A 24167-nucleotide genomic window follows, 5' to 3' on the forward strand; every position below is an offset into this window, starting at 1 on the left:
TTTTGTGAACTTTGGCTTGAACTCTGTCTCGACCTCGGATTTGTCTACTGGATTGATTTATCTACACCCCTGGCACCTTTGAACCTTGGCTTTTGCGTTTTCTACGACCTCGGACTTGGATTTGGATTGCCTCACGGATTTCGTTGTGTTTTGGTACTTTGGCCACCGGCCTCTGCAAGGCTTTCGCCTGGCTGCATAACCTGGATTGCCTCAAACCTGGGTGTGCGCCCATCCACAGAGTCTCGCACACCAAGCCCCGTCCAGGGCCCCACTATCCATCCGGGTGACACTTCCTATACTCTAGGTAAGCGGTTCTCTTTTTGCCTGCGGGGTATTCATTGTACAACACGCACATTGTTTTGATAATCACTTATTGCCTTGCAGTGCTCCAGGGGTCCTTCTGGCTGTTCCCGGTTCCAGACCTGACGGCTCACAAAACAACCTGCGGCCTCAAAGACTGCACAGACATTGCATATCTCGTTGTCTGTGTGGTACTTGGGGACGGAGGCATTACTAATCTACACGACCATCAAGATCAAGTCCATAACATTGGTAATGTTGCTGTTCTAGAGGGAACCTCTGAAATTGACAATACTCCTTCCTTGTGGTTATAAAGAAGCAAACATCCTGAAGGTCATCAGAGCTTGACAAGTCATGCTGTAAAGCCTATGGACGTGTGGCATGGTTGTCATGTGGAAAGTTCCCACTATTATAAGTAAATGTTGGTCCCATAAGTATAAAATGACTTTTGTGGTACAATGAAGTATCATCAATAAAATACCAAACCCGTCACGTTCTCTGGCACAAGTTCAATTGATCACAGAACAAGATGATGTTGAATGTCATGAATAAGCTTGGAAAGAAATTATGCCAGAGAGAATGATGGAACAGATGGAATGTTCAGTGGAAGACCCTCTTTTACTATTGCAAGAAGCCAGTAGTCTTGGGTTATCGGTTCCATTGAAGGGGTAAAAGAAAAAAGAAAGCCATCCACTTAGGATGCAGGTTCCTTGATAGTGAGCGAACATCTTGCACCGCCCATTGAGAAAACAAGTGGATCTTTTGACGGCATCTTATGAAGGGGGAGAGACTGATGTTGGGGTTTTTGTTTTGTAAAGTAATCTATTTTTTGCCTAGTGAAAAAAAGATTACTTTTCTTTGGAATCTTGTCTGGCGTTAGAAGCCTGAAAGGCCTGCAATAGTTAATAAAATCCCAATTTAGAGGGGAAGATTATCAATCTCAAACATTTAGCTGTAACCAGTCCTGTGTTGCAAGTCTGTAGAACCGTATGTGTGGATGATGACAACAGGGTTTGCCATCAAAAAGAAGGTCAATGACTGGTAGGAAGGACTTTCTTCTTGCTGTTTTCCTCCCATAGACCTATATTGGATATAATTTCCCTTTGCTTGTTTTGAACCCTGTACTGACGTTTTGAAGGCATGTAAAGCCTTCTGCTTTACTTTCCTTGCCTGCCTGCTCATTCTTGTGATGAAACCAACTAATCGCTAAGACTAATCAGTACTGAGACACTGTCTCGCTTTGTGAATTCTTGTATGGTTACAATTACACACAACACCTTACAGTGAAGTGAAGTTATGATACTTTTTACCGTTATATCTTATTTTTATAATGGCTTTTTGGTTACTTTGACAATATGCCTAAAACAAGCAGTTGGCAGCAGTGATAGATTTGATGATGTTGTGACATTTTGTGTACTTTTGCATTTACTGCGAATGGCTACTAAAGGTTGCTAAAATGGCAATGCCACAAGGTTTTATGCTTGTTCATTGGCCATAATGCTCTGTGGCCTTTCAGTCTTCTCAGGTCAAGAAATGCCTTACATGGAAACCCCTTTCCCATGGAAAGCTGTGGCTTTTGCGGGCTATGGTCAGTTACTACGTGTGGCCAGAGGAAGGGGCTGAGACTGTCTAGTTTCAATCCACATCCCTGTTACCATGATTGGATAATCACTGCCTGTTTGAATGGTGCAGATCCTTACCATTGGTGGGCATTGGCTTGATCCAAGCCTGAACCTTCGATAAGAGGGGAGCTCCTGCAACTTTCCATCAGATCACCGCTAAAGGCAAGACTTCTATGAAGAAGAGCAGCCTGCTGATGACCACAGGACTACGACATCAATATATAAGAGACAGAGCTCAGTCCGACAGGTCGCATCAAAAGAATTATTTTTTTACTGACAGTAGCTAAAAACCATCATAAAAACAAACAATCCATTTTTAATCAAATATAGTCATAAAAAAATTATTAAATCACCTGTTTTACAAAACCAACATACATGTCAAAATGCAACACATAAAACATAGGAAATCGTGAAGTACATTCAATGTATATTCAATACAAATTAATATATGTGCATACAAGACAAATCCCTTGTGTGCGATTATCCAAATTATTTCTTAGTCTGATGCAACAATTTAGTTTTTCATCCCTGTTTCAATCCAGACGGTTGTCTGAACATGTTTCTGTTCTTCAACAGCCTAGTCTTGAACATTCATCAGGAGCAGAAAATTACGAAGATCCTAATATAATCAAACAGGTCCAGTTCTAAAGAAAAGCTGGATAGCGTGCAACCTGAGGGGTTTCTAATATCTTCCAACTCCCATTTTTCTGTCTACGTGGGGACTCCCCTTTACAGGTGAGCGCTATGGATCCCACTGTGTATTATTAATTTTTATAATATTAACCATATGATCCATATGATTGTGTTATCCACGTTTTTTTGGCTCCTTTGAAAAGCTAATATCAGTGTTTCTTTGTATTAGAGACACAGTAGGCTTGACTTTCCAGTCGACTACAACCCAACTTAATTGATGAAGTTGCGAGCCCCCACAAGCACCATTTAAGGTATATTTTGTTTGCATTTTCTGGTCCTCTTGTTCACCTTCTGGTGACTATAGCAAAGATATTAAGCTACTAAGAGTTGACACTTTGTTCTTTTCTCTTATTGAAACCCCACAGGTTGCACGGTAGCCAGCTTTTCTTTAGAACTGGACTTTTTTGATTATACTAGGATCTTTGTAATTTGTTTCTCCTGATGCATGTTCAAGACTAGGCTGTTTAAGAACAGAAACATGTTGAGACAACCCTCTGGATTGAAACAGGGATGAAAAACTAAATTGATGCATCAGACTAAGAAATAATTCGAATAATAACACACACGGGATTTGTCTTGTATGCACATATATTAATTTGTATTGAATATACATTGAATGTACTTCACAATTTCCTATGCTTTATGTGTCGCATTTTGACGTGTATGTTGGTTTTGTAAACCAGATGATTAAATAACTTTTTAATGACTATATTTGATTAAAGATTGATTGTTTTTATGATGGTTTTTAGCTACTGTCAGTAAAAAAAAAAGATTTTTTTGATGCAACCTGTCGGACTGAGCTCTGTCTGTTATATATTGATTAACAAAAAATTGGAGTCGATAGGTGGTCGCCTCCCGTCTATACCCTAGTCTTTACAACACATAAATGACAGAAGAATAATTGTTAAAAAGTTATTCCTACAGGTGGGTCCCTAGCAATATTTGGTTAGCCCTATGTGTGAGGAACCTCTTACAGAGTTGATACCAGCCCTAATATGGGCTGTTGTGCCGCCTACAAATGAGGTCTAGAGGTCCTGACCCTTTCCTCTCTCACTACTTTCCTAGATTCAAAAAAGTAAGTGCACACATGGTGGGGGTCGGTGTAAGTCTTTAATGGTACCGCCTCCAGTATGTGTGTCTTATCAAAAATAGTACTGTGACCACTGTGGTCAAAGAGTGGTTAAAAAGCTAGTTTTCTATTCAACAGTCAGTTGATTAGATACAAGTAGCTGTGAAAATGTCCTTATACGAGACCTTTCATCTATGTATGTGGGGTATCGGAGTCTGGGTTATTAATCTGGTCCAGTACTTCTTAGGTGAAAGTCAACCGGTTTCAGCGGGATTAGTTTGTAGCCGCTTTCTTCAGGACGAATACTTGTAGTTGTGGTGTTTTACGTGCGATACTAAATTCCTTTGTTCAATCTCCAATTCTTGAAGGTTAAGAGGATGTCTTCGGGTGTCTAATGGGCTTATTGGGTCAATCCCTAGGTCCTAAGAGGTTAAAAAGACAAGAAAGACAAGTGGGACTATCATCAGTCTTAGAGTGCTTCTAACATTAAGTTTCTGCTGTTCTTATGTAGAGTTATTTGTCCACATTCTCTAGGGGTAAGTAGCTTCTTACCTGTGTTTGATGCAGGACTCTCTATGTGTTCCTGTTATAAGAAGAGTGATTCTTGGGCTCAGCTAGATTCCTGTGGTGTGTTCCTTACTGGAATCTACAGATAAATGGGTAATTTATAGTGGTATCCCATTCTCATGTTCTATTGAATTCTGCCCCAAAGAGCGTGTGGCAAAACAAAACAAAACAAAACACAACAAGCCTATTTACCTGTCTTCACTGTGTGGTCTTGTTAAAGTGAGGGTACAGGATCGGTTCCTCTGTGTTTGGAGTTCATCCTATAAAAAGACAAGGTCCAATTAGGGTAACTAGTGGGCTTCCTAGATGTTACCTATGTCCCTCTATTGTGGATGAATTATGCATTGTTGTTTTTACTTTTCTGATGCGAGAGTTAGGCACCGCTCTCCCTCTTTTTCTGAAAGGTGCCCCTGTATCTATGTCGCTATGTGTGAAGGAGATGCACTGCCAAATACACTGTGGTGCAGATGTAAGGCCAGGTGAGTATTCTATCTGGAATGTTTAGAATGAGCCGTTTTTGTAGACTCAGATAGCCCATATGTCTATGCCTTATATCAGGCAAATCGGTACGTTATAAACAGCGGCATTTTTTCAGTATTGTTCATTTAAATGTAACATGATAAGTCGCCAATCCGTTCCACTAGCTGTTGTGGACTGAGCAAGTTATAACAGTTTGCATAGTGCTTACCTTAATGATTTCTCTGCAATCGCTGCGTCTCGTGTGTCGGTTGTTGTTGCGGACGCCATCTTGGATGGCTATTTGTTTATAAAGCGGATTAGCGGTCACGTGACTGCGTTTCTAACACATTCAAAAATTCGGAGAGCTGTAGCTCAAACTGGGGGTTATTTATTCTCTCCACACGAGTGTATCTATTGCTGCGTGTATTTTGTGCTACGTGTTCCCTGTGGGTTCACCTGTCCGCGAATCTAGATCCATGAGATGACTACCAACATGTCCCGAAGGGTGATGGGAAATGTAGTCTTGTGCTGCTTTCTGTGATTCCCTTATGTGTAGTGTGTTGTTGCTAACAAGCTTTACCACTCACGTGGTCTTACATATTTTTAGACAGTGTTTCAGCATGTCCCAGTGGTTGATGGGATTTGTAGTCTTATTCTGCTTTCTGTAATTCACTTGTGTGTGGTGTATTGTTACTTGTGGATTTTAATCACCCACATGGTATTTTGGATAATGTTTCACATTTATTAAATATTTAAGAGTGTCCTGGAATTTGTAGTCTTGTACTACTTACTATAATTCACTTGTATGTGGTGTCGCTCACATGGTCTCGCACATTTCGAAATCGTGTTACAAATGACATAATTTTGAATTTGAATTTATAAGAGAGTCATCTGGTATGATTGCTGACTCATGGGCTTATGTGGTAAATTCATTAAGGTAATACACGCGAATGCTTGGTGGTGAACGTCCTTAAAATAATTATGTCGCTCTATTGGCCCTAAGTTGTTATTTGTCTATTTGTGTGTTACAGTACACGGGAGAGGAGTATCACTTAGATACAATCTACCCTCCTTGTGGAGTCTTGTGCGCCCATTTTGGCCACTGATCAGTAAGTACTGTACACATACCTACTTAATCATGGGGAACAAGTGTGGAAGTATCCACTCACTGGACCGCCAATGATTGCCAACAAATTTCCTCATTCAGGCCAGTCTTGTGGCTCTGGAGTCTGAAGATCTATTGTCGCTCTCTTCTAAGTAGGAGAGCCGTTATATTACCGCCTCTTTTTGGTATTTTGACCTTTTCCATTATTGTCCAGGTAAGGTCGTTTTCTGTGTGTTCCATTTCAATATAATGTTCAACTAGAGGAGCAGTTTGTTTCTTGGTCCTCATGTTGGACCTATGTTCTCCAATGCGTATTTTGATGGCCCTTGTGGTCATTCCGATATATTTTTGTTGCATGGGCACTAGATCAAGTATACCACATTAGTGGTATTACAGTTTGTAAAGTTCCTCTGTTCCCAGGGATATTTCCAGCCTATATCTATGGATGTTGTTCGTTGGGTGAATTTGCATACTGTGCAATTCCCGCATGCTGTATGGCCTAGTGGCCTAGGTGTATTCCAGAGTGGTGGTGTGTCTATAGGGTGTGGGGTATCTTTGTAGGTATGACCAGGCGATCCCTCAGGTTTTTCCTTCTTCTTATCGCAAAGAGGGATTTAGGTAATACGTTTTCTGCGGCATTCAGTATGTCCCAGGCTTTCCGAATTTCTTTTTTTAAGCGATTGGTAACTGATGAGTGGCTAAAGACTGGTTTGATTGTGTTTTCACCTTTTTCTTTTTTGCCCTGTTGGTTGAGGGTTATTTCTCTTGGTATATTCCTTGCCCTCTTTCAGGCTTGTTTAATTATTCTGTATGGATAGTTCCTGTCCTTCAGGTTGTTTGCAAATTTTTCCGATTGTCGGTCGTACTCAGTTCTAGTGGTACAGTTCCTTCCAAATCGGAGGAACTGTCCAAATGGTAGATTTTCTTTCAATGATCTTTGATGAAAGCTGGTGTAGTCAAGAAGAGAGTTTCTGTCTGTCGGTTTTTGAAAGACAGTAGTCTCAAAGGTGTGTCCTGTCCTTATAATTCTTAGATCAAGAAAGGTGGCTTCTGTTTTGTTGGCCTCATGCGTACATTTGAGAAAAGGGTTCAATTCATTAATCCATCCGATAAAGTTGTTCAGTGTTGTACTGTCTCCGTCAAACAACATTAGGATGTCGCTGATGTATCGGCACCAGCTCACAATGTTCCTGGCAAATGGATTGGTCTCAGGATATATGTATTGTTCCTCAAAGTCTGCATCGTGCAGGTTGGCTAAAGTGGTGCGAAGGTTGCGCCCATAGCTGTTCCGGCTATTTGTTCATAATAGCTTTCTTCATTAAGGAAGTAGTTCTTGGTCAGCGCTATCTCTGCCAGTTGCATTATTAACGAGCTAGGCATGTCAAGGGATCTAGTTTGTAGTACCTTCTCAATGACTTTCAGGGTTTCTCTTTGAGGGATTTTGGAGTAAAGAGACTCAATATCCATGGTCACAATATAAACGTCTGGACTGTCCAGAGTGAGATTTTCCAGATGGGCCAGGACTGCCGTGGTGTCTTTCGTGTACGAGCGCATCTTACTGACCTCTTCTCTTAGGAAGAAATCAGCAAATTGTGAGAGTGGTTCTAATATGGACTCGATACCTGACACTATCGAGCGGCCAGGTGTTGGTGAGATCCCTTTACGAATTTTAGGCAGAGCGTAAAAGGCAGGTGGCCTTGGGTTTTGCGGGCTCAGGAAGGCTGCTTCTTTAGCACTAATTGTGATGCTGGAAATGGATCGGAGGGACAGGGCCTCCGTATCCTTGTCCTTTACTGCTTTGTATCGTGTGTTCTGTCGTGTTTTCCACGCAGGAGTTCATGTGGGACTCCTGGCAGTACAGCTCTCTCTTTTGGTTTGGTGAACAGACCCATGGGATACCCTTATGGCACCCATGGGGTAGGGGTGCAACCCTGTGCCCCTAGTGTATGTTTTTGGGCACCTTTGTGTGACCCACAGAGCAGGGTACGGGCTGGTGGCAGCTCCGTGCTGAAATGCCTGGTGCCCTGAGCTTCCTCCATTTTGGGATGCCCAGGCCCTGTCATTTGGAGTCGGTAGATTCCAGGTGGAGACAAAAATGGCCCCCATGGCCTCTTGCCTTCCATCACCTGTTACCTTGATCTTCCCGAAGTCCCGGGAAGCCCTGCCTGTGTCCCTTCCCCCTGACTGGCTGTTGGGTGGAAGTTCCATATATGGTAGTATGGGGAAGTGCAGACCAGACTGGCTGGAGCCTTCTTAACGATCGTATGTTGTGGGTACGCCTATGGGTGGGACCTGGGTGAATGGAGTGTGTGACGAATATGCATTCTATGTTGTGGCTGTCTAGTATCTGGTGGTTGACATAATGGTTGAGAAAGCCCTGCCCGAAACCGGTATGAATGCAGCTTGGAGTGTTGAATGGCTCGGTAAATGTCCCAATACACATAACTTGTTGTGAGTGTCTGGAGAGAAGTGAATGGCCTGAATGCCCCGTGTGCCTGATTGGCTGCCTGCCTGCATGAATGACTGTAGTCATGATTGGATGCTTGAGTGTGACCCAGCGAAATGAATGGGAGATCAACAGTATATCTGGGGACCTCTCACTGCTAGGAATCGTGTTCAGAAGCTGAAGTCAACTATGACGAGTAACTGTAGTACCTGAAGCTTGATCTTGAAACCCTGCTGGACGAGAAGAATTGCTGTTGCTCTCCTTCGCAATCTAAAAGCTGCTGTGCTTCAAGAACTGACCCAGAGAGGACCTGGTAAGGTGCCCTCTTCCCGAGCTACGAGGGACCATCGTGCACAGCGGATCTGTGCCTAACCTCCCTGGTAGACAGACCTTCGACAGGCTGCCGACACGATACAGGGATTGCTGCGGAACTCCAAAGAGAAGCGCCCGGACTGTTGTCCGCCACCGTCGACGACCACCGTCGCCGACTGGAGCCGACATGCTCCCGTTGCCTAAGAACTTCATTGATCCAAGGACGCTCTCGTCCGCAACGTCGCTGCTGTATCCTGCTGGAGAAGGCTTGACTGTCGACGCTCCGAGGAGCATCCACCAGTGGGTTTCCCGCCACCCAAAGACCACAGACACCAACGAATCGACGCCCTTGCTGGGCCACAGTTCTTCAACTCTTTGCAGTCTAGAACTATCGATACCGAGGTGCCCTGCACGCCTCTTCCTGGCAGGACGTTTACGCTTCCCCATCAACGAGCACCGCTAGGAACGACACGGCCACTTCACCGTCGTAGCTCGACCTGTTCTCAGTCGGACGTTCGACGACCCGCGACTCCTGCCTGAAATGGAGGACACTCAAGAAGGGTTGTCTATTTCCCCGACGAGGAACGCTACAAAGCCAAGGTACTTTGAGGGGGGTTGCAGAACTATTGGGAAGTCTAGTGTGAACAATATATGGACTGGGCTTGTTTCTTTCTTCTACAGGTTGCCCAGGTGGGGGGGGATCTCCACACAGAACTGTGTCCAGGTAGACGGGGCCAGTACTCTGCCAATTGCTCAACCAGCTTGCTTTCCTTCCTCTCTCTACTGCTGGTTTCCTCTTTATTTTGATCTGTGTGTCATTCTGACCGTATGCACTTTAATGAGATCTAATAATGTTAGTGGTACCACTTTAGAATTGTACATATTTACCATTGTTGATTTTTGGAGTACAAAGTGAGTTATCGTGATCGTGTATATGACCTTGAATATTAATTATATAAAGACTGTGTTTTAACCGATACAGTGTGTGGACATTCCTTCGTGGGTGCTCGGGGACTACACTGTACTTAAGAACCAGCTCGCATTTCCTCCCGAGAAGCTAGGCCTTGATTGCGCGTGCATTTCTACCGTAATAGAGAATCTTGGCAGGGGTTTCTGTCTCTCCTCTACCAAATAGAGAGCGGAAGTACAGACCCCCCCCCCCTCCGGTCTTTACAGCTGGTGGCAGCAGTGGGATACTTATAGTTTTAAGACTCAGTGTATAACCATGCCACTTATGAAGGATATCTGCGCATTGTCAAATTAAGGTTTAGCCGGGTACAAGATAACTACATTACAAGCAATGGAATCTAGTGCAAATGGTAAATTGACTCAGATGAGCTTAGAGGCTTTCCAGAGTGCTTGTGAAGCCAGGGAATTAGACTTTGTGGATAAGTCTAGGGCTGGGCTGATAGCTGCCCTGGTGGACTACCAGATTGATTGTGAAACTGGAAGGGTGGGTGGGGGGGGGATACATCCAATGAGGACTCTACCCCGGGGATTGTCACCGAATCTGATTCTGGGAATGCCACCCTTCCTGCTGCCTCTGTTCCAAACCCCAGCAGTTCCTTGAAACTTGAGTTATTAAGGATGAAGTTGGCCTTAGAATATCACAAGTTGGAAATTGATGCTGAGCTTAAGAAAGAGGAGTTGGCACAGCAAGTGGAACTCAAAAATAGGGATCTTGAACTCAAAGACAAGGACACTGAATGTCAGCGAATCCAGCTAGAGAAAGCTTGAGTGGAGACTTCAGCGAAACCAGTTGACAGTGTCAGGTCCCCAGAAAGTAAGTTCATGAAAGATTTTGTTGGTGTGTTTGCGGAGGGTTCTGATATCCTCCAATGGATTGAAACGTTTGAAATGGCTTGTGCAATTCACGATGTTGATAAGAGATATTGGGCTAAATGTTTGTTAAGCAGAGTGCCTCAAACTGGATATGACTGTATTCTGAAACTGAGTGTGGAAGAAAGGGGTTAATATCAGTGCATGAAGTCTGCCTTAATCGCCAAGTTTGGCAAAACGCCTACCCAATATCTTAAACGGTTCAGGGATTTTAAGAAACGAGAGAATGTGTCTTGGGTTGACTGGGTGAGTGCTGCGCACATGACCATGATGGGGTGGATTGATGGTTACAAAGTGAAAACGTTTGTTGAATTGTCTCACCTCTTGTTTTTTTAGCATTTCTTGGAATCCTGTTCACCAGAGCTGCGTCAGTATGTTGCTGATCAGAACATTTTGGACCCCTTTAAACTGGCTAGGTTGGCTGACAAGTGGGTCTCCCACTGGGTGTCCCCTAAGGACTTAAGTGGGAAGGACAAGGACAAAGAAAAGGGGGCCTCTCAGAAAGCTGAGGAGTCCCAAAAGCAGTCACAGTCGGGTAAAGCAAAACCTTCCTCTCTGAAGACCCAAAAACCTAGTGGGGATAAGTCTGTTGTGGGTGGGAGTAAGAGTAGTGGTCCGCCTGCTGCAAAGCAGGGTCCCAGTGGCTCCAGTACAGTACCCCGCACTCCTGGCACTTGTTGGGATTGTGGGGCTCTGGACCACCGAAGGGGTGACCCTAAGTGTAAGTGTAAGGGTAAGGCACTTGGACTCCACGCTGCCAGCCTGACCTACCCCTACTCCGTACCTGAGGTGGAGGCCACAGTCCTCCCCTCCTCTATTGGGATCACCTTCGGTGCTCCCGTAGAGATTTCCTTAGTATCCCTTGGGGCCTGGGACCAGTACGCATAAGTACTGGCGACTATCCCACAAAACACTCGTAGGTTTTTGAGAAGTGTCCTCTTGAATGGCCAGCCTTCTACTGGTTTGATAGACACTGGGGCAAGCATGACAGTGGTGGACAGGACCATGCTCAAGCCAGAGGACTATGTAGGTGCTACTCTGAGACGCACCAGGTTAGATGGTAGGCCTCCCAAATTATCACCTGTAGCCTTAGTCAACATTACGATTGGAGACAAGACAGCAAAGCTTCCAGTCCTGGTTCAGGACAACGTGCCTGCGAACATTTTGTTGGGAAACGATTTTGGTCGAATTGGGGATGATCACGGATGGTCTACCCATGGCTGCTGTGGCAGTCACCCGATCGCAGGTCACAGAGGGTCCAGCTGCGAGCCCGGTACCCTTGCCGATGGAGAAACCCAAGACACGAAAGAAAAGGAGGAGTAAGAAGGCCGCCCCTGTGGAGGGAGCCTCTGCTCGTCCCGCTGTTCCGACAGCACCCATTGGGATGCATGCTCCGGATGGGCTGGGTCCAGTGGTGATTCCCGTCTCGACTCCTGTGGGAGACGAGCCAGAAGAATTTCCTGTGGGCGGGGCTCTTAACCCAGAGGATCATCCCGACCTTCAATGCTTGTTGGCTGAAGGGGGACCCTCCCGGGCGGACTTCTGTAAGGGACAGAGAGAGTGCCACTCTCTCCAGGGTCTGAGGACACAGGCCCTGTCCCAGGCACAAGGAGAAGTGCCTAGGACATTACGGATTTATTGGTAGGGTGAGCTCCTTGTTAGCGAGCCCACTAGGCCTGAACCTGGTGCCCTCAAGAGGTTGGTGGTACCCCTGGTTTACAGGCCCTTCCTGCTGCAGTTGGCGCATGAGGTGCCCTTAGCTGGTCATCTTGGGACCAAGAAGACGAAGCAGCGGCTCTCAGCCCATTTCTACTGGCCTCGGATGGGAGTAGAAGTGGAGTCCCACTGCAGGACCTGCCCAACTTGTCAGTTGTCTGGCAAGACTGGAGGCAGAGTCATCACCCCACTGCAACCATTGCCAGTGGTTGGCACACCGTTTGAGAGGGTGGGAATTTGATATCGTCGGTCCCCTTGACCCTCCCACGTCGGGTGGACATCGGCTCATCCTAGTCTTGGTAGATCATGCCACCAGGTATCCTGAGGCTATACCCCTTCAGACGGTTACGGCGAAGGTGGTTGCCAGGGCTCTCCTGGGCATTTTCACCCGTGTTGGATTCCCTAAGGAGGTTGTCTCGGATAGAGGATCCAACTTCATGTCAAGTTATATGAAAACCATGTGGAAAGAATGCGGAGTAACTTACAAATTCTCCATCTCTTACCACCCCCAGACAAACGGTTTGGTAGAGAGATTTACCAAAACTCTCAAGGGCATGTTAGGCGCTTTGGAAGAGCCCTTCAGGAAGAAGTGGGATCTTCTCCTGCCATGCCTGCTGTTTGCTTACAGAGAGTTACCTCGAGAGGGTGTTGGTTTCAGCCCCTTTGAGTTGCTCTTTGGACATCCCGTGAGGGGGCCCCTCGCCTTGATCCGAGAACGTTGGGAGGCCACCCCTCCAGGTCCCGCCAAGCAAGTGGGGGACTATGTGTTAGGCCTCAGACAGAGGATGACACAGATGTTGGGTCAAGCAACAGCAGATCTTAAGACCAGCCAGGAATTGAATAAATACTGGCACGACCTTAAAGCATCGCAAGTGGATTGGACTCCGGGACAGGAGGTTCTCGTGATGGAGCCTACCAAGCCTCGGGCTTTGGCGGATAAATGACTGGACCCTTCAGGATCCTCTCCAAGATGGGCGAAGTCAATTATCTGGTTGACATGGGAGCCTCTGGGGTAACCCCTCAGATATTCCATGTTAACAGGCTCAAGCCTTTCCACAGGCGGGCCGAATTCTCATGTCTCTTGCTAGCTTCAGGGCAAGAAGAGGATGAGAGTGAGCCCCTTTGTGATTTGCTACATAGCAACCCTCAGGATGGCTCAGTGGAGGGAGTACAACTCTCTCCCGATCTGACAACAGAGCAGCAGAGGGCCTGCAGGGCTCTGCTCCGGCAGTACGCCTCTCTGTTTTCACTGACACCAGGCCTTACATCATGGTGTAGGCACAAGTGTGTCTCCATTCAGCAGTCTTCCTGTGCCTTATCTGCACGCCCCAGGCCCATCCATCCCACCCCCTCTATCAAAGGCGGTTCGCATCCGGGGATGAGCGCTGTCAGGGGCGCGAAAGGCCAAGGTGCCAAACTACATGTACACTTCAAAAGGTATCCCACGCCAAGGGGCCATCGGTCACATGGCCTCCTCAGACCCTGTGTCTCACAAACACACCCCTGTTTCTAATACTTTATAAACCACTTGATATGTCTCATGAGAACATCTTTGTGCTTTGCAAGTCAACTCCTGAACGTGCTACCTGGCAACCACTGAGATCTACGCTAATCTGCTCGTCGCCGTGCTATCCGTGAACTTCTGTGACCGCTTAGAGCAAACCCATCAGTGTGCTACCTGTGGCCACCCACCTATTCTCCTGCAACATACTGCTCTGCTTGCTGAATCCAACTGTTTGTTGGTCAAGGTAAGGCCATGTACCCTAGTCATATTTAGCAGATTTTTAAATTTCTATCTATTTGCGAGTAGAGTACACAATAGTGCTATGTTCATTGGTCTCATTGCTATTGACTTGAGTTTCCATTGCTATGCTATCAATAGATCTATTTATTTTCATCTTTGTCTATGGTCATCGAATTGCATCCTTCGGGTGTCCAGTCTATAATGTAAGCATGTTTCCTTCTCGTGCAAGACAGAACATCCAAGGGATGAGTCACATGTTCAGATTTCAGTCACATCAATTATACATATCTGCAATTTATGCAAATACTAAGCCGCACATAATGAACTGGTATAGTTCCTGCGGCCAAAACAAACCTTGCATTGATCATTGTATGATTCATTTACTTTTGTATCAAATCTTTATTCATGAAGATTGTATAATAATGTCGATATGTACTTTTCAGATTTATCAACAATGCCTGCCTGTTCGATTAGCGGTTGCCCTTCGAAGACCTATGCGAAATCTGAAGGCACTACAATGCATGTATTCCCGAAAACTGTTGATCGAATAAGAGAATGGGTCAGACATTGCGGATATCCACTGGATGAGCTGGAAAGTAGAGTCCAACAAGTCTTACAGGACAAGAGGGGTGATCGATACCGCATCTGCAGCCGGCACTTTTCCTTGGACATGTACACCACATCCTGGGTAACAAAGAAGAATAAACGGCAAACGACACAGAAATTGCTCGCAAACACTATTCCCACTCTATTCGTCCACATTCTGCCACTGGTGAGTCAAGTGTCCGGATTTAGCTTTAGGCCTTGCAGTAGTGTGTAGGTAGCTGAATGGATTAATTGATATTGTAGGTGTTCTATCCCTTGTAATAATTTCGATATTGATATGAGTGTATAGCTTTTTTGAATAATGACATTTATCAATATATTCTTTTTCGATTTCATAACCCACAAACGAAATGTATATATATATATGGGAACAGGGAACTGTGCTGTATTGAGCATTTTCAAGTATTCTGTCGCCTTACATGGCTATTTTTAATATTGGCATTTCATTATCAATCATTAATTTACCTTTACAACTTCTTGACTATCCCTCGAGTCTGAAGCAAGAACATTCTACATCCTTGACGTGGTCGCAGTTATCAACCACTTCTATCGCGTATCAGGTAATCTTACTAGGCTAATCCGCTACAGACTTGTTTTATGCATGTCAAGTAATAGTTTTATTCTATCGTGTAATTATTTTACCGAATGTTTGGTTAGTGCTTTCCAATTGATATACACCTTAGTTATCGTCCACTGGTGTTTGTTTTCAGTTATAATTAGTGTTATCCATACTAATGCAAGTACTGCCTTTCAGGGAGATGCTGAAGCGTCCGCCACATCTACAACATTTCTAGATGTTCTTCACCAGCAGGAGGTATGGATACTGACAGCTCCATCGAGCGTCATCATCAGAGCTGGAATTCTTGTCGTTTGATTGTTCTACACAATGTTTCATTCGTGGTTAGCCGTTGATATGTACCTGTGCTGTCGACCCCAGGTGTGTGTTATGTTTTCACTATTGTAATCCAAACTAATGCAAGTACTATGTTTCAGGCAGTTGATGGAGCGTCAACCCCTGCACTTGATGCGGAGCCTGACATTCAAGTAATTCCAGGGGAAATGGAAGCGGGACCATGCGTATACGAATCGGCGCAACAGCTTTCGGAAGTGCGCACTACATTTGCAACATCCATAGATATTCTTCAGCAGCACGAGGTATGGATACTGACAGCTCCATCATGCGTGATCATATAACGTGATTCCATATGCTATACTTTCTTCCCTATTAACACAAGTGCTGTGTTTCAGGGAGACGACGGAGCGTCCACTACAGATGTAAATAAATCGGAGAAATAACTCGATGAAATGTGATCATATTTAGATTTTCCTTGATTCTTTTAGACAATGCATCATTTGTGGTTATCTCTTTATATGTACCTTTGTGTTCGACCCCAAGTGTGTGTTATGTTTCCAATATTGAAAACCATACTAATGCAAGTACTGTGTTTCAGGGAGACGCCGGAGCTTCTACTACAATCACAACATCCCATTTTGATGATGCAGATGTAAAGGAATCGGAGAAATAAGTCGATGAAATCTGCATATTTATATTTTCCTTGATTGTTTTAGACAATGCATCATTTGTGGTTATCTCTTTATATGTACCTGTGCCGTCGACCCCAAGTGTGTGTTATGTTTCCAATATTGAAAACCATACTAATGCAAGTACTGTGTTTCAGGGAGATGCTGATGCCTCCTCTCCAATACAACCATTCATGGCAGTCCATGCAGAGCCAGAGGTATGGATACTGACAGTTCCATCGAAATAGATCATCACAGGTCGAATACTTGTCGTTTGATTGGTGCACACAATGTTTAAATCGTGTTTGGCTATTGAGATGTACCTGTGTGTTCGTCCTCACGTGTGTTTTATGCTAACAATATTTTGATACATAGTAATGAAAGTACTATGTTTCAGGGAGACGATGGAGCCTCATTCCGTGCTGTCTATGCGGATACAGAAAATATAGTTGTTGCAGCACAAGAGGAAGGGAGGACATGCGGAAACGAATCGGAGCTACAGCGTGCAGATGTTGAAGGTTGAGTCAAAAAAGTTGCAAAGAAAAAAAACAAAAAAAGGTTAGTTACAAACAGTTCATACCTTTAAGAAAATGTTTGTGCTGGTGACTATTTTATGTTTTTTTCCAGTCAATTGGACTACACTTTATCTTGTGTTTAAACTGAACATCCCTTTTCCAATCTCTCCTCTAGTTACCAGTGGGTGTCAGAACTATACATCCACAGACAGTGAAGCGAATGAGAGATGTTGCTTGCCAGACCATGTACACTATGGAGGAACTATTAATTGAGGCGAGGCGTGTTCAGGCTCGAGATGCTCATGTCCAATGGCCAGAACATGAATTAACTGTGTTTGGAGAATACAGCAAAGTTGCATTGGACCATTGTTGCAGTGCGACCGCACCACCACAAGAAGATGATATTGAATGTATTGAAGATAGCTCTGAAGTAGTTGCAGATCAATACACACAATCTACACCCGCCAAAAAATTGCCACCCAAAAACATGTCGACATTGTTGTGTTCTCCCATCAATGTTGAAGTAGCAGATGTCGAAATGACAGAGAATTAACCAGCCGCAGCATCCATAGACGCATCAGAACTTGATAGCAGCGATATTACTTTCCAATGTGTTGAAATCTCCACAACGTCACAGGCCGAAACAACGTTGACGCAGGATGACAGTCTAATGAAAGAGAGCAAATGCATTGTATTTGACAGTTGTTTCATGGAAATTATAAGTATGCTGAAATGTGGGCATTCAGTTAGAGGGAAAGTATGTTAGAAGCCATTGATTAATGTAACTCGTCAAATGAAAGGCAGAAACGTCAAAATAAATGCTGCCTGTCGATTTAATCATAGGTTCTCATGGTCTGCACAAACGATGCTGGGGAAAATGCCAGCAGGCAATCTATTGTGTGCAGCTGCATCACTTTTTAGTGGCTCCAGTTTTAGAAAGTTAGAGGCTTTCTTTCAGTTTGTGGGACTCCATTCCATTTCTAAATTGCTGTACTACATATACCAACGTGATTATCTGTTTCCGGCCATTAGTGATGCTTGGAAAATTGAACAATTGTCTCTAGCAAGTACATTCGAAGGGAAACATTTCAGGCTAGCCGGCGATGGACAGTGCGACAGTCCTGGATTTTCTGGCAAGTACTGCACCTACCACTTTCAGGACATGGATAGTAAGAAAATTGTGAGTTTGGTGGTCGTGCAGGTAACACAATGTACATCCTCAGTGGCCATGGAGAAACTAGGATTTATAAAATCAGTGGAATATCTACAATCAAGGGGAATGCACATCGACCTCATAGCCACGGACAGACACTTTTCAATTGCCAAGACAATGAGAGAGCAGTTCCTGCTTATTAATCATCAATTTGACGTATGGCATCTTGCTAAATCAATCAGTAAGAAAATCTCGGCTGCAGGAAAAAAAAAAGGTTTTGAAAGTATTTTGCAGTGGTCCCAGTCTATCACCAAACATCTTTGGTGGAGCTCAAAAACTTGTGAAGGGTCAGTGGAAATAATACTTGAAAAATGGCGGTCACTGATGCACCACTGTAGCAACGTTCACCGCTGGTCAGAAAACCTACATTTCCACCAATGTGAACATGACCCTTTGTCCCCAGAGGAGGCAAGGAAGAAGAAGTGGTTGATTCCATCTTCACCGACACACAAAGCCATTGAGAAGATTGTTTTCGACAAAACTCTATCAAGAGATTTGAGAGGACTGACAGAATTCTGTCACACAGGAGATTTGGAGGTGTTCCACAATATGTGCCTAAAGTACAGGCCAAAGCGCTTGCATTTTAGCTTTCGGGGCATGAAACATTGCACTCTACTAGCGGTCTTGGCCCATAACAGTAGTGTCGGACGTGAACAATCTAGGACTAGGGGTAAAGTAAGGATGACTCGCTACACTAAGGTGTTTTCAAAACGAAGTAAGCAATGGGTGATCAAACCAGTCTATGATGAAATGCAGTTCGACTTTGTGAAAGGCCTTATTGTTGCTGTGTTAGAGAAGCACAGATATGGAATTTTGGACGTTTCTGTGCAGAGCAGTGATCCATTGCCACCGAACACTGCAACTGTGCCATGTCCACCAGAAGCACAGCTGGTTGTGAAGTACAAATCCCGGTTTAAATAATTGCAATACGATTGTCTTTTTGTAAATAAATGTTATTGTACAGTGTCCCTGTAACCCTAACCCCTACCTTCACCATCATGGGTGGCGAACAAGCTGGGTGTCATCTTTGAATTCTCTCTATTCACCTCATATATGTGTATGTATATATTTTTCTCATGTCTCATCTCATGTAAATGCTGCGCACTGTTGCGCACTGTTAACGGAGGGGAGGCTTGCGTATTGCAAATAATAAAACAAACAAACAAACAATAAATCTCACTTTTAACTCAACTCCTGTGGTACTTTATACTTTCCCTGACCTTCCGCCAAAAATTAAATGTCTCCATAGTTATGATTCTTTGGAGCTTCAAAGCTCGCAGACAACGGGGACAAAATTGGGGGCCTTAGAACGCGCCAAGGGGGACGTGGCATTTGGGAGAGAAGCCAGTTCGCATTTGCATATTGTGGCGCACTACATAGAGGGATTCTAAACTTCAAGTTCTCACAGATGCCTTTACTACGGGATGTTGCAAATAAAGAACGCGAAGGACAGCGGCTTTGATTTTCAGCTCGCGCCCAGAAGAGGCCCACAAGTTGCACTGGAAGTAGAACGGTCTATTGTTTTTTGACCTTGAGACAGGGACCATGCCGAAAGAACTTCATTTGAAGGGGGTGCGCAATAACGTAAGAGACGATAAGGCAGAAAATTCAGAAACTAGACCGAGTTTCATTTTAGTTCAGTATACGAAAAATCGTTGTCAAGAGCACGGTCGGATTTACAGACTGCATTACGCAGAGACACAATGGAAATTTCAAATATAATGTGAGTAAATCTTTAGAGGCTTTTATACCGCAATGAAGAATTAATGAATGGATGCATGAATAAATGAATGAATGAAGAGCTAGGAAAACGTGTTCGTAGTGGGCACATGGGCATGCAGGTCCACAGGTCTCACCGATCTCGGTCCTTGGCCCAGCCACTTTTCCCTTCACTGCCTACCTGCACTACGGGACTGTCTCTGTATCCTTCAGCCCCTTCTCCCGGCATTTACCTTGCACTTTGCCACCAGCTGGCCCTATTATTTATCTTGTATTCTACTAACCATGTACAACACTTTTACCCCCCTCTCCCCTTCCCCTTGTGCGATCTGAAAGACACCTGGCCTAGTAGGATCGTTGTCTGTCTGCCCTTGTTCCCCCCTGCCTCGTCGCGCCTTGAAACACTTGTGTATAGGCGCGTTACAAATGCCACATCATATATCATATCATCCCACACGCATGTAGACTGTCGTTTCTCATTGTGTGTTGGCCTCGATTTATTTCGTTACTTTTCGCATTGATTTCAGAGCCGAACATACTCCATTGAACTATCCTTGCAAGCAAATAGGTTCTGATCGGCCGTAATAAATAAAATCATTTTTTTGTTTTCATAACAGGTATTTGATCCCGTTCTGCTACTGTCATCGGTTTGAGACACCGGCAGACTGATTCTTCAATAGACACCTGCAGCTTCGTGTGAACAACTGGAGCACGTTAACCATATTATGGGACGATCGCCAAGGGCCCACATGCCCTTACGCTGTACTGGTGGCTAGAAGCAACATATCAACCTTTACGCTGGCCTAGTGCCTACTTGATGGAACAGCCTTGCGGTTCAACGTGCGACAAAAGTGCCTCTTTGAACGAAAACCAACACCCTGTGTACCATAAAGGAACAGCGCGTGACTCAATATAAACTTAGACGGATTTGCGGATACAGATAAAAGAAAATAAATGGCTTTTGGAGTTCATATGGCAATTGCTGAATATTCTCTAAACATTTAATGTCAAATAAATGTACTTTACCAAATGTACCGTGTTGCTGTTTGATTTTAAAGTACAGTTTCATATTCCGAATTGTGGCGCGCTGTGTTGTGAGATGGTCTGTGTAGGTTTCCGGGTTCTGTGTGGAGTCGCGTAGAAGACGACTGGGCGCATTTGCCTACGCAGCACAGTAACGTCACGGAGAGAGGCGGGGAATATGAATGTTTTGATAATGTCAGGCTCAGGGGCGGGGGAATTGATTTAGTGCCGCAGAAGCAGGTCAGCCAGGGCGATGCGGCAAGTGATAGGATTATCACAAAATGGCGGCTCCCTGGTGGCTGTTTTCGCGTGCGTTTAATGGACGAAAACTCGGGTAAGGTCCATAGGAAAGTTTTCTAAAATCGAGCCACTTAGGCTTAAAAAAACATGGCCGACCCGTAGGGACAATAAAATGTTTTACTGGACCATGCCTTTAACTACTTTGGATAAAAATCTGAAAACTGGAAAATAGCTCGGAGAGCAACTTGAGGACTCCCCAACACTGAAGCGTGCAGTAACAATCTGAAGATGGCTGCCAGAGGCAGGGCTTAAGGAGAGGACTGTTATTAGATGGGGCAGTATGACCCAGAGGACAGTGATTGGTTTAGAGGAGAAATAGGTACCTAGTCAATTCATCTAAAACATTACAGAGTGGTACATTTCACCGCAGACTAACTCCGAAAAACTCTGCATACATTAAATAAATATATAAAGGGTAGTGGAGTAAGGGGGTAAAATGGAGAAAAATATTTAAAAAAATAAATTAGAAGAAATCAGTGTTTTGACCGCGATGAAATGTACCACTCTGTAATGTCCATCGGTAAAATCGCATATAACCGGAGAAATACAATTTTAAAATAACAGTGAAACCATTTTTTCTTTTACAGAGGATTCCCAGCCTGACGACAGGGAATATTCATGAACATGTGAATCCATGCCAGACCCCATGCTGAAGAAATTGGCTAATTTCATGGAATGCCATTGAAAGCATCTCTTGAGCTGTTGTCTGAGGCTAGCACCAATTGGGAAGAAACGTACATTACTAGATTTATCACTCTACAGTGCTTGCCAACCAGCGTTTCGTCCAACACCGGACATCAAACATGTGGTCACTGGATGCTTCGTTTAGCATGAGATAATGTGTAACAGCAGAAAAGGACCTCAACTGAAAAAGGGGGATTGTGAGAAGGACCAGATATACTCCATATGGGACATGCCTTTTTATGAGCGGGACAGACGATCTTGGACCTCCTTAAATTACTGCTCCCTATATATGAGTGTAACATATTTCACATGGGTATTTAATATCTACTCACAGAATGAGAACAGTACAGATGCCTGAAACGTGCTCTAGGACTACAGAAATATCTTATCCTCGATAGACCTGGGTGGTACAAGACATCATGTAGGACATCACCATCGTCGACAGAAGACACTGCCAATCAAAAGAATTTGGCACATTCTGTTTGCTTATTAGAGCCCTCCTCCCACAAATGTATTCTTGTAGGACTACCTCCCTCTCAACAAGCACCCGGTTGGCAATAAACATTCCAAATACAGTTACCTTGAAGATCAACGTAATTGCTTGCCCCAACCAGCGGTAGCGTTCAGGAGAGAGTTGCATATGTGTCTTGATGACATCTGCAGGCTGCGTTGCCATAGAGGCTAGGATCCCTGCCACAACTCCACAGCCAAAATTCACCAGGGGTGAAATAAGTGGATCTCTCTCTGCAGAAAAAAGAAGGGCCACAATCGGTTTACAGAACATGTCGAATGTACAAGCTAGTCAAGTCAATACTGCTGTACCAAAGCATAGCAAAGCACCAATATTGACACCATGAAGAGAATAACTGAACACCCTGCTGCTTCACAACAATACTTTTCCCGCATGGGTATTCACCCCAGATAGTTTCATCCTAACTGCAGTAAGGGAATATCCTGGAACACCTTTTATAACATTGTTTGGTACTTTTTCATTGAATTTCATTTCATAGCGCTTTTTTTCGACAGATACATTTCATAAAAACAACATCGTCATAATACATTTAAACATTGCGCACAGAAATAATAAAAGGGAACATATGTTAGCATTACAAAACAAGATACAACTGATTGGTAAAACATTCTCAGAATGTGTAAACCCAACATCGTTATCAATGCACCAGTATCTTTTTTGCTCTTACTCTCCAAGCCCACACAAGATGCTTTGATGAGGCATATACTGCAAGCATATCACTAGCATTAAGACAGACTGTCCTAGCCTCGCCCGTCATCCTGCATCCTCGTGCCAGAAATAGTGGCTTCCGATATCGGTGCCTCAGTCGCATTGTTATTGGGCATATCATCATAAAGTGAACTATATTCTCATTTGTGTAACCACACAACGGACACATAGCAGTTACATTATTATTCCATCTATGGCAGAGGCTTGCAGTTGGTAAAATCCCTATCCGCAGCTTAATGAACAGTGCGCTTTCATATTTCGGGTTTATGTAATCTAAGTACTCTTTGTAACCCTCTGTTGCCTTTATGCTGCAGTATTGCGTCAGGACCGTTGAACCAGCGGCCTTAGAGCCATTGCCTCGCATGGCCTTATCCAGGGCTGCCAACTTAATTACTTCCTGTGCTGCACTGGATATAGAGCTTGGATTAGTACAATACTCTCCAAGGCCCAGCTCACCTGGACGTGCTTGACTCATGGCAATAAAGGCCCCCTGCTTGATTAATTACATCCATCAAACCATCTTTATACTTTTGAAGGGGGCAGTTTGTCCACAACCGAACCCAGTAATACATGGTACGCACTCTACAAATATTTTCGATACTCTGCATTCCCATTTCCAAAGGTACTGGTAAATTGGGCGCGGAGGAAGGAAGCCCCAAGATATTCTTGAAGTACTTATTTCATGCAATAGCTAAGGCGGTAATACCTTCCTGCACCCATAACTCTGCCCCGTAGATAACAATCTGTTTTGCTTGGGCTTTATAGGTCTCCAGGGAAACATGGACTGCACCACTGCCCTCTTCGATAGTGAACCTTGCCAGGGCATCACTATACCTGGCCAGTGTTACCCTTGCTTTGTCCAGGTGCATGCTCGATCTGCAGGATGACATTACCCTTACCCTCAGGCAATCGTAAAAGTCAACCTGTTCAATTGGGCCAAGCTTAACCCTCTATGCTTGCTCCTGGATCTGGTGCTAAATACCATCGATTTTGTTTTTGTAACATTAAGGGACAGGTCTTTTTCCTTGCAGTAGTCCACAAATATCCCTAATCGTTTGCATGCACCTGTTGGTATTAATGACAATAATACTGCGTCATCAGCAAGCGGTAGGGCCGCAATCTTGTCACCAGCTATCATAGGGGCATCTGAGTCGGAGGCCAAAAGCTCATCAAGCACTACATTCATGAAAATGCAGAATATATTGGGAGCCAATATGCACCCCTGGCTTACCACCTTATCAATCTAAAAAGATTTAGAGGTGCTTTCATCTAGTATCCCACGGAGGACCTACCACAATCAGTGCCTAGGCACTGTGTCGAATGCTGTCCTCAGGCCAACGTAAATCACATTAATTCTCATTTTCCTAAGGACAGCATACTTGCCATAGACCAGTCTCAATCGTAGGCTCTGGTCCACTGTACTGAAGCCACTGCAAAATCCTGCTCGCCTATGGTTAATGATATGATTATCAAT

General features: G+C 44.3%; 1 protein-coding gene across 1 annotated transcript in view; it reads right to left on the reverse strand.

The window, feature by feature from the left end:
- SLC25A38 (solute carrier family 25 member 38) overlaps nucleotides 1–24167 on the reverse strand; it is a 547641-nt gene that overhangs the window by 38914 nt on the left and 484560 nt on the right. Inside the window, exon 6 of the mRNA XM_069654371.1 lies at nucleotides 22034–22197. Coding sequence (XP_069510472.1) covers nucleotides 22034–22197 — 164 coding nt within the window. The remainder of the gene's footprint in view (nucleotides 1–22033; nucleotides 22198–24167) is intronic.

This window comes from Ambystoma mexicanum, chromosome 3q (assembly GCF_040938575.1).
Source record: "Ambystoma mexicanum isolate Mex_15411 chromosome 3q, UKY_AmexF1_1, whole genome shotgun sequence".
Lineage (NCBI taxonomy): Eukaryota > Metazoa > Chordata > Amphibia > Caudata > Ambystomatidae > Ambystoma > Ambystoma mexicanum.